We start from the raw sequence: 12,138 nt of genomic DNA on the forward strand, positions 1-12,138 counted from the left end.
TGCAAAGCGAGTCACAAAAGAAGAAGCTGAAATTGATGTTTTAGCATCAGTGTATGACTGTCCACATATTTCAACTAATGAAATAAGTAATGGATTAGGAGTAAGTCAAACTTCCATTGTAAACATATTATAACGGCACAAATTTCATCCTTTTAAAATGAGTTTACATCAAGAGTTATTGGATGCAGACTTTCTCCATAGGTTGCAATTGTGCAATTGGTTGCTACTGGAAGTTGAAAATGATCCCATGTTTTTAGGGATGGTTCTCTTCTTAGATGAGGCGACATTTGTGAGTACTATTGAGGTAAACAGGCACAACATGCACTATTGATCTGCTACTAATCCTCACTGGATACGTACCGCAGATCATCAGAGGCGATGTACGCTTAACGTGTGGTGTGGCATTCTAGGCAGTAAGATTATTGGTCCCCACTTTTTTTATGGAAACCTCAACGGTCCGCAGTATGCTGAATTTATCAGAGAAACTCTACCTGTCCTATTGGATGATGTTCCTATTCAAACCCTGAACACCAAGTGGTACCAGCAAGATGGTGCCCCTCCGCATTACGCTCAAGCTGCCCAAAATGCGGTGAGTGAAAGATTTCAAGAGCGATGGATAGGTAGAGGTAGGCCGGTAGCGTGGCCTCCTTGATCACCTGACCTTTCTCCTTTGGATTTTTTTCTGTGGGGAGCCATAAAGGATAAGGTGTACCGCACGCCCCCTACAACTCCCGAAGACATGCGTGAAAGGATACGCAACGAGTGCAGCTCAATTGGCGAAGACGTTTTAATCAGGGTTCAAAGAGTGCATGTGCAACGACTCAGAAAGTGCATTGAGGCAGAAGGGCGGTACTTTGAACATTTGATTTGAACTTGTAAAGTTACTAAGCTATTAGAAGTGGTCCTTTGTTTTGGTATTGCTATTACAATAATAATTTTTTAATGTGTTCAATAAAATTTATATTCTTTAACCCTTTAAGTGCCGGAGCATCGCTATTTGCGATCCTGCATTGTATGCAAGAAATGCCAGAATCGCTATTTGCGACTTCTGCAGTAACTACTTATATTTTATATAGTATTTATCTAAATTGGCTCAATGACTATACATACACATTCCAAAGGCTTCAACGTAACTTTTGATGTAGGTTTTGTTGCATTCTGGTTAGATTTTGATTTGTACGGCGGTTGTAAAGTAAGTGCGTCAGTCGAGTTTAGATTCAACCGCTAAGTATGCGGACGAGCCGTCACATGATTTGTTTGCACTGGTGTTTATTTCACAAATGATTGTAAATATTGAAATATTTTTTAAGTGTAAATGGGTTTGTAGTGTTAGTATCTTCAAATTATTTCGTTTGTGTATGTTGTTCTAGACTGTGTGTAAGTAGAACAATGACTTGCCCATGAGTTACGGTGATCGTAAGCAGCTAGTACTTTACTAAATACATTTGTATAGATTTTATGTTTTTTGTGTTGGTCCAGTGATATTTATAAACAATGAGTCGTAAAAACATTGCTGACAATGAAGACCTAGTATTGCAGGCATTAGATTTAAGCATTAGCAGTGTAGACAATACACAGAGTGTTAGGTTAGGTTAGAAAATTTCTAGTTTTGTAGTGGTTCATATTTTCCAAACTTTACTTACAAGTATAAAAAAAAATTATAAGTCTTTTTGTAAAGAATTAAATGGAGTATAAGATAGAATAACTAAAAGTGAAAAAATAAAATATTTCAATAACACCAATTTGTGTCAAAATAAAAAACAAAATGTTTTTGCACGTAAAGCTTTTGTTAATATTTTTTAATTGGTATAAAAAAGTTAAATAAGTGATCAATGTATTATATTTATAAAGAAAATATATTTATCTAAAAAAAAAAAAAAAAAACGAAAACCCAGGACATTATACCAATAAATAATTTTATTATAAATTTTTAACCAGACCCTTGTAGAATCAGGTATTTTATGCATACCATATAGCAAAACACCGCGACACTCAAAGGGTTAAATGTGTTTGTTTAACTGCGATCTATCTAATTCGCTGCTTCTCAAATCTTTTTTTATCTCAAATCTTTTTTTACCAAATATTATTTAATTGAAAAGTTAAATGAATATCAAAGCAAAATGATTAATGCTCAGCGTAAAATATGTCTAATATCAAAACACATACAAACTACACACAAAAAACACTAACAACACATAAAACTAACATTAATTAAATGTGCTTTAAGAATTCATGCAACTGATGATGAAAACTTCCAGTCCACGTAGCTTCTGAACCATTAGAGATATTGAAAAACTTTCAATCGCAAAAATGTTTTATTTTTTAGAGTAGAATCTAAAAAACAACATAAAATACAGGGTGTTTCATAAAAGATTTTAAAGTTGGCCACCATATTTGGAAATGGTGGCCGTCTTCAAAAAATTTGAAAGTGTATTCCTGAGTGAAACTTAAAATTGAGCAAGATCCAAATTTAAAGTGTGGTGCTAAGTTATGTAATTAAAAAATTAGCTATTTTATCACTTTAATAAACTCGCCCAGTATATATATACACACATATATAATATATACAGTATATATATATATATTATACAGTGTGTTCCTAATTTTACGCACACTGGAGGGATCTTGGAAACTATAAGATATGCAGCAAATATTAAATGAGCAAAGTTGTGCGTAATAATAGGACCACCAAATTAATGTGGTCAAGTTGATTATTGGTTCTGTTATTCACTTGCTGCACTTAAAAAACTGTTTTTGCTTAACATTTTCAAACTGTCACAGCTCTGTTATTAGTATATATATATATATATATTGAAACATTTTTTACATGAAATCTGCATGAATTTTTTTTGTTTTTAAATATTAGATTTAAAAGGTATTCCAGACCAGCAAGCCGGAGGTGTAGAGTTTAATTCAAATTTTTAAATGCAACGATCTATTTTTTTACTTAATCAAGAGAAAGGTTTTGTTACTGATTTCAAAAATACCATATATGTTATAATGTAATTTCTTAGTTTTTTCATCAAATAATTAATTAAAACCTGTTTTTGAATGGTTGTGTGTCAAGGGAATTTTTATTTAGTTGGAATTAGCTGTTTAGTAAAACATGGAAATTATCAAACAAGGTCAGTCTAAAAATGGCTGTTACTAACATTTTTGTAATTGGTTAGAAAAATACTTTTATAAAATAAAAATAATTAAAAAACCGAATTATATTTGAACATAGTTTATTTTACTATAACTAAAAAAAGTCTCCTAGCTCACTAGACTTTTCACCATTGGATATTTTATTTGGAAATCTCCAACAGATTTTTATGAATTATTCAATGAAAACCTCAAAGGAAAGTATAACGTATATGGGTTTTTTTTATGAATAAAAAATTAACTTGATTAAGTAAAACTTTGTTCGTTGCATTTAAAACAATTGACAAATCCTACGGCTCCTGATTGCTGGTCTTGAAATTGTTTCATCTTAATATTTAAAAACTAGACAAAATTTCATGCAGATCTCATGTAAAAAAACCTTTCAATATACACCAAACGCTCTCTTATTAGTGTTATGTTCACTAATAAGAGAGCTGTGACATTTTGAAATTTTTCAATTGAAACACCCTTTACTGACTGAACTAACTTATCATAACTATTTAAATCAGCTCAGGGTTGCATTAAAAAAGGACAACAACTATTAAAACTGTTTTATAATTTCTATTCAACAAATCAAGTACAATAATAAGATGATAACAAAATAATTAATTCTAGCATATGACAATTCAACATCTAATATTGATATAGTTTGCATAGCTGTAATTTACATCTTAATAAAATATAATCTTATTGTACAACGACCCTATATAAAATCTGAATCCCAAGATGGCTTGATATGACATATTCACATTAATTTGATTTAAAAAGTAATAAATGAACAGTGTTGTTGGTAACATTAAGAAATAGATACAGGAATCTGAGCTATAAACATTTAAAATTTGTTTGGTATTCACATTTGGAACAGAAATACATATAAAACCAGGAAACTAAATATGACAAGGAATACGTAATCCTCATAAACCACTTATTTACAAAGGAATAGGATATATTTTTAAAACGCCACTGTTCACTTATATACGCACCATCTGTAGAGTAGAACTGGTGCACACTTAACACTAAGCGATGTGTACTCTCAGTTCTTATCACTTAACTATGGCAAGTGTTTGGATCACTTAGCTGGAATGGCACCACTTCATCACTTGTGATTGTATATTGTTAATCCCATTGTCACAGCCAGTTCACATTTCATTTGTCCACCATTTACATTCACACATTAACTCATAAAAATGCTTGTTTTCATCTGCAATAATTACTAACAAAATATTCCACAAGCTCCTTATATCTACGCTACTTCAATTTTAAGTGATGTAATTGAAAAAGTTCCAAATTTGTATATACAAACTCAGGTTACAGAAATATAGTCTCTAACACTCGTAAAACAACATAAAAACTTTTACATTATCAGAATTTAATTTTAATGGAACAAAAGAGAGAACAAAACAGAATTAACAAGGGTAACAACAATCTTGACCTAAACTCGTAGTAGGCTTATGCAGCCTATATTCTGCTCCACATTGCTATCACAATTACAATCTCGAGATAAATATCAAGATTCCAGTCTCACTGTGTAGAGCTATTTTTTAATAAAAGTATGTCCAACATCTTTTGCCTAAAACTGGCATTCTACAATGAATCTAAAATATTTTAGGACTTTATTATGCTGACAATATTCTATGCAGAATCAACTGGAATATTATGAACAACCTTAATGTTCATTTAACAAAAATATTTTTAGTAAAAAAAGATCAACTCTTCTTTACAACCAATATAATATAAACTTTCAAAATTTTGTTTAAAAAGATGTACAAGATTTTATAAATCTGATGTATGTGAATTAAAATTAATTAGTATTAAGACACATTGTGCGGTTGTAAAACATGGAGTAAAAAACTGGTATCTATCTTTAGTCCCTTAGTGATGGCAGGTGGTAGGCCTGCTAGTACCGGAACGGCGACCAGGAGCCAGTGTGTTCATCCCGTCGGTAGTAGTGTGGTCGGTTGTCTCGAAACACTGTCACGGCCGGGAATGGATTGTCCTGGATATACTTCAGCGTAGCACGTATCTGAGGGCATTCAAAAATTATAGTACTGACAACTTTGTTTGCAAAATAACTAAGCATAACTCTAAATACATTGTTTTTCTAATGTTTCATTCATAAAATGTTACAGGTTTTTATTCAAAATCAATACTTTTTAATTTTACTTTGATATTAGCTTATTGTTATTATGAATAGCTAATTATAAAAACAAATCTAAAATTATATATAAATATATATATATATATATATATATATATATATATATATATAAAATCTTTAGTAATACATGTAGATCTAGACATACATCAACAATAAAATTAGTACAACAAGGAAGTACCTAAAAGAAATCAGAATCTTGCTACAGGGGGTTTGTGGATTACATAATTCTTCCACTACTCTAGCAGAACTCTTGTCAGATATCTTTATTATTGAGAAGGTACTGCAGTATGATTTGTAATATCAATCTACAGGGTGAGTCAGAAATATGGTAAAATATTTTAAGACATGGTTGTAGACCTAAAAATAAGAAAAAAATGTTGTATAAAGGTAGGTCCAGAAACGCTCCATTAGTGAGTAATGGCTGGCGAAAGATTTTGCTTTGTTTTCAGTTCACCTGGTGAAATTAAGTGATTCTGAAAGGGTTTGTTCTTACTTTTTAACTTAAATAAGGTGAATTTATAGAGAAAAGCACCTGAAAAATCAAATAAAACCACTCTACAGGTTGCAGTGTGAACGGCTTATGAGAAAAAGTATGAAATTTGCCAAAAATCTAATAACAAAAATACCGTTTTAAATGTTTGATGTCCAATAACATTGTTAATTACCAATAAACAAATTGTTTTTATTAATACAGATTGTAGAGAATTTAATTATAACAACTGAAAACAACTATAATAAGCAAAGTCAATTAAATGTGTAAAAAAGTTATGAAATTGACTCCTCACGTATTACACTGCACACCAAATTTTTGTGTATGAATGTAGGAAAGAGTATCTGATTGGTAACAACTGGTAATAATTAATCATTTAAACAACAGCTGTTTCAACATTTTTAAGTCATAAATAATCAGCTGGACATTTATTATTAGATGGCATATGTCACCTCATTGTTGAACAAAACAACAAACTGTAAAGATACTGCGTGTTTGTGTTAAGTATTTTAACGAGTTATATTCATCCATTTTATTAGTGATTTTGTGTTGTGTGTTTCATTTATTAAAAATTGAAGGTAATATTCATTTTATTAAAACTCTGAATTAGCAGACATGCATTTAATGAATGGTTTGGGACGCTGCAATAGTACTGCAGCAAGACGTCTGTATCAAGAGAACTTTCCTACCGCAGGTGTCCAAGCGCAAGATTTTTTGCCACTATTCATCAACGCCTATCTGAAACAGGTTCTTTGAAGTCTTCGGAGCATAGTAGTGCAGGCATCGCCCGATCATGTAGGACTGTTAAATTAGAAGAGTTGGTTCTTAACGAAATTTCTGATTATCCTGAAAAGAGCACTAGAGAATTGTCACTACAGTTCAATGTTAGCCAATCTAGTATTCGGAGAATACTACACGAGTACCAGTTACACCCATACCACTTCCAGCATGTCCAAACTCTTTTGCCACAAAACTACGCTTCCCGTGTTGCTTTTTTCTATGGCTTGTGGGAAAATGTGCTGATCCAAACTTTTTAAATACAATTTTGTTTACCGATGAGGCTCACTTTACAAGAACAGCTATCATTAACTTCCATAACAACCACACTTGGGCAGACAGAAATCCTCATGCTATCAAACCTAATCGCCCACAACATCAGTTTTCAGTAAATGTTTGGGCTGGAATCTTAACAGTTCATTTAGTCGTATTTGTGCTTCCTCTCAGGCTTAATGGCGTGGTGTACTTGAACTTTTTAAGAGACGAGCTACCTAACCTGCTTGATGATCGACCTCTGCATTTGCGCCAAAACATGTGGTTCATGCATGACGGGGCACCTGCGCACTACTCTCTGGCTGTTCGTGGACACCTAAATGAGAGTTCACAAATCAATGGATAGGCCGATGTGGATCAGTTTCACGGCCAGCAAGATCACAGGACTTAAATCCTTTGGACTTTTACCTTTGGGGACATTTAAAAACATTAGTTTACTCTTCCCCAATAGATAGATCTACCATTGAAGAACTCTGATTAAACATTTCTAATGGAACAGAAACCATTAAGCATACACCTGAAGTTTTTGGAAGGGTCCGAAACTTGATGAGAAGCCGCCTGAACACGTGCATTTTGAACAACGGAGGTCATTTTGAGCATCATCTTTAATCCTCCGGTGAGACATAAATCGATTGTAGATATGTTTATTGTATTTAAAAATAAAATGTATATTTGGGTTATTTAAATTTGTGTATTTATCAACTAAAAATATGTTTGTTTTTCACCAGCTGTTACCAATCAGATTCTCATTCCTTATTATAAAACAGCAAAAGTTTGCTGTGTAGTGTAATACGTGAGGAGTCAATTTCATAACTTTTTTACACATTTAGTTGACTTTGCTTATTATAGTTGTTTTCAGAATTAAATTCTCTACAATCTGTATTAGTAAAAACAATTTGTTTATTGGTCATTTAACAATGTTATTGGTCATCAAACATTTAAGACGGTATTTTTGTTATTAGATTTTTGGCAAATTTCATACTTTTTCTCTAAAACTGTTCACACTACAACCTCTAGAGTGGTTTTATTTGATTTTTCAGATGATTTTCCTTATAAATCCACCTTATTCGAGTTCAAAAGTAAGAACAAAACATTTCAGAATCACTTAATTTCACCAGTTGAACTGAAAACAAAGCAGAATCTTTCGCCAGCCATTACTCACTAATGGAGCGTTTCCGGACCTACCTTTATATAACATTTTTTTCTTATTTTTTGTTCTAAAATCACGTCTTAAAATATTTTACCATATTTCTGACTCACCCTGTATATTACTAGATAGATCTACAAAAATTCAAAAAAGATGAAACTTATTTAAATTACTATACAGTAGTTATGTTGAGTTGTTTAAACAGTCCTTTCACACTATTATTGTTTTAAATTTAGTTTTTTTTTTTTACATTATTCTTAACTCTTTCTCTTGTGGTTTTCACATTTTGCTTAGGCTGTGTTAGATAATTATCATCAGCAGATACCACAGGAAAGTCCTCTACTGTTTTTTTGATCATAAAAAATATGGTTAAATGCATGCAGCTTACTAAGTTAAAACCCAAAATTGAATTACTTTTTATTGGTATGCATGAAAGTGGAAAGCTATATCTACCAGGAATCAGGTAGTTTGGTAATTTATTAATAAGAAATAGACAAGTTTATGGAACTCATAAATTTGTAGTTGGGCTTTAGCTTGAAGTTGATTTAAACTACAATTGCTCTCATAATATGGAAACAAATTAAGCATGCTACCTTCCCTAAAGTTGCAATATTTTGGTTATTTTTCACTTCCCTAAAGTTGCAATATTTTGGTTATTTTTCACTTGATTTACTTAAACGACTTTTAATTATATTTTTAATAACATTTTCTGAAATGAATTATTCATGTAAAATACTGTGTTTTGAGTTATTTAAGTCACAATTTTTAACAGCCATTATCTTAAAATGGACATTAATGTTAACATCCATGACAAATTTGCCTGATGTATGTGTAACAGTTTTAAAGTAAAATATGTTTTAATAAAAAACATATTTATTCGACATACAGACAGAATACCAAAAACTTCAAAATCCAATTATAGTTAAAAATGGAAACTACCATAGGAATGATTTTCAAACATACTAAAACCAACTGACCTGCATGACGAAATGAGGTGGTTCTACATCAGGTGTGGTGGAGAGGTGCTGCAGTATGACCTCGTCAGGCTGCTCAAGCCAGAGGTCCACCCCTCGCAGCGGGTTGTAGTTGAAAGGTCCAATCCTCAGTAGACCCAGACTGCAGTCATAAATGTCCAGTACCTGTACCACAGTGTCTAAATAACCACAAATTGACCAGAAAACCTTCAATTACCACACAAAGACTCAATTTGTCATGAGATAGCTGTTGATACTGATATCCTTCTAGCCACCGAAGATAAAATATAAATCTTTAAAGAGCCGCCGTCACTCAAGACAAATCATTGTTTAGGTTTCTTTAACCTACACCCATTAACCACAATATTCATGCACCTAACCTCCTTGTACAAATCCATTTAATTATTTAAAAAATGCAAGGGTTTAGGAAAACTCTCACCAAAAATTCTATTTTTTTTCTTGGTTGACTGAGTTATTGTTTTTTAGCTAATGAAAGCTATGAAATAATGTATTTATAACCATTTTTTGTAAACTGTAAAAGCAAGACATTTTTTAGTACAAAGCATAATTCATGATATTTGGTTTAGTTCTATACACAATTTAATTCTTTATGTTGAAAATTTTATTTAATTCATTTATTTTAATTTTTTACAATTTTAAGTAGATTTTTGTAAATTGTGACACTTGTGTTCTTCTAACACAAATCTAAGCAAACACGCAAAAATCACAGTTGGTAGTTGGCAGTGGAGCATTGCGGACGTGTATATCAGTCGCTCTGTCTTATCTACTGTACATCGCTAGTTTGCACTATTGAACATGAGTGATTGTGCGTTATGTGGAGATGTATTGCCATTGGAAAAAAATTCTTGTGCTAAATGGAAATGCATTTATGGTGTATGTGCCTCGAGTTTACACTTTGATTGCACCGATATCTTAGAATCTACTTGGAACAGGATGGGCGAGAAGAGGCGGGACGAGTGGAAGTGTAAGGCATGCAGCACTCGTGGTAAGACTGTTAAACCTAAGGACATTATCCCGCAGGAATTTTTAACTAAAATGCAAGATGAGTTTTTGGCTAAAATGGAACAAACTATCAAGAATCTATTTTCTAAATTTGAAATAAACTAATCACAACTTGATGAATTTAAAACTTCACTAGAATATTTTTCTAAAATCACTAATATGGAAGACCTACGCAAATTTGGACTTGATATAATTAGCACTTAAGTATAAGTAACAGCCGTAATGTTTTTAAAGTCTTTTTTTCAAAATGAATTATTTACATTGTTCGTGAATCAAAATCGAGATCTAAATTTCATTATTTTTTGCCTAAATATTCGTAGCATTAGAAAACACTTTGATGAAATGTTAGTTTATTTAAATAGCCTTGTAATTAAATATAAGATAATAATACTGACAGAAGTGTGGATCAAGGAGGGCGAGGAGGGGCGGTACAATATCCCAGGCTACGACCTCCTGTTCCAACCTCGGCCAGTTAACCAGGCCGGTGGCGTTGTCATGTATGTTGACACTGACTTGCGCTACACGCACGGACTAGTCCTCCTGCCCATAGCTGAGCTTATCAATGTCATTGTTGATGTTCCACACAATAACCGTAATTTTAAGTTTTCAATTTTTGAAGTCTATGGACAATGCAAATTAACTTATAATCAATTTAAACCTGATTTGGAAAACATTTTAGAATTAAAAAATGATCCAACGCTAGTAATTGCGGATATGAGTATCTGCTCATTAAAAAACAATGGTTCTGGTAAGGATTAGGCTACTTAAACACTCTCGCCTCATATGGCTTTGTAAATCTGGTTAATTCCCGACTAGAGTAGATAAGGAAGTGAGTTCTTGTCTGGATCATGCATTAATACCTAACTCCAAGGCAATAAATTTTAAGTGTGATGTCAGAGAATTGAGCATAACCGACCACTATGCCTGTATGCATAACCGACCAGTTTGTATGTCGGGTGCAATGACTAAAACAAATAATGACAACTTTATACGGGTATCAGATGCTAGTTTGTTAAAAAGACAATTGTTGTTGGCCGATTATAGTCCAGTAATTAACAGCCCAAACGTAAATAGTGGTATTTAAAAATTTCTTAGTATTTATAATACAGTAGAGTCCCGATAGTTCGAGTCTCGATAGTCCGAGGTTCCGTTAAATCCGAGCCAACACATGTAAAAAAATAAAATGTGATATTGACATATTTTTACAACACACTCGAGTACATGTCTGTAAACTGAGTGCTAGGCTACTTGGAGAAGCCGGCAGCCTGACTCATCAGTGCCACTTCATTTGCACCAGCCCCACTCCCAACCTATTGTCAAGGCCACGGAACATCGCGCCCCGTATTGTCTAAAAATAAATCAGTCCGTTGCTCATCACGTTCGACTGCGGTACGGTTGTTCTAGATTAAGATCGCAGTGCGCTTACCCGTCTGTTATTTACAACGTACAGTACTTGTTGTCTAAACATTAAGTTTTAGTAAAAAAGTATTTTCTGAAGTGTTTATGTGTTCATTGTACAGTGAACTATGAGTTCAAAAAGTAAAAGAAAGTTTGTACCGATAAAAACAAAACTAGAAGCTCTTAAAAGACTTGATAAAAGTGGAACGTTAAAAAAATTAGCTGCCGAGTACGGAGTTGGTGAAGTGACAGTTGGTGACTGGCGAAGGAATCGCGATAAAATTGAAAAGTTTGCATCAGAAAAGTGCTCGGAAAAGTGTACTAATGAGCGGAAGTCTATGAAGAGAGCAGAGTATGAAAAAACTAGCGAGGCCCTATTTTTATGGTTTTTTCAACAAAGAAACAAAGGTTGTCCTATTTCCGGACCTATTTTACAGGAAAAGGCATTGTACTTTCGCAATGAAATCAATGAAGGTGAGGAAGATTTTACGGCAAGTGTAGGATGGCTTGACCGTTGGAAAAAACGTTATGGCGTGAGGCAGTTAGAAATTTGTGGGGAGAAACTTTCGGCGGATTCCGAGGCAGTTGTTCAGTTCTGTGAAAAGTTAAAAAATCTTATTAAAAGTGAAAATTTAACACCTGATCAGATTTACAACTGTGATGAAACTGGTTTGAATTTTAAAACTTTGCCATCAAAAATTCACGGGAGGAAAAAGCTGCTCCGGGTCACAAAAAAAGCAAAGAGAGACTGACT

At 32.9% G+C, this 12,138-nt stretch overlaps 1 protein-coding gene across 4 annotated transcripts in view; it reads right to left on the reverse strand.

Annotated features, from left to right (window-relative positions):
- Window positions 1-3,683: 3,683 nt before the first annotated feature.
- LOC124354192 (protein N-terminal asparagine amidohydrolase) overlaps window positions 3,684-12,138 on the reverse strand; it is a 98,140-nt gene continuing 89,685 nt past the window's right edge. For all 4 annotated transcript variants that reach the window (XM_046804470.1, XM_046804471.1, XM_046804472.1 and 1 more), the window contains 2 exons: window positions 8,967-9,128; window positions 3,684-5,167 (listed from right to left, as the gene is read on the reverse strand). In XM_046804470.1, the coding sequence (XP_046660426.1) occupies window positions 5,042-5,167; window positions 8,967-9,128 (288 nt within the window). In that variant the 3' untranslated portion in view covers window positions 3,684-5,041. The remainder of the gene's footprint in view (window positions 5,168-8,966; window positions 9,129-12,138) is intronic.

Source organism: Homalodisca vitripennis, chromosome 2 (assembly GCF_021130785.1).
Source record: "Homalodisca vitripennis isolate AUS2020 chromosome 2, UT_GWSS_2.1, whole genome shotgun sequence".
NCBI lineage: Eukaryota > Metazoa > Arthropoda > Insecta > Hemiptera > Cicadellidae > Homalodisca > Homalodisca vitripennis.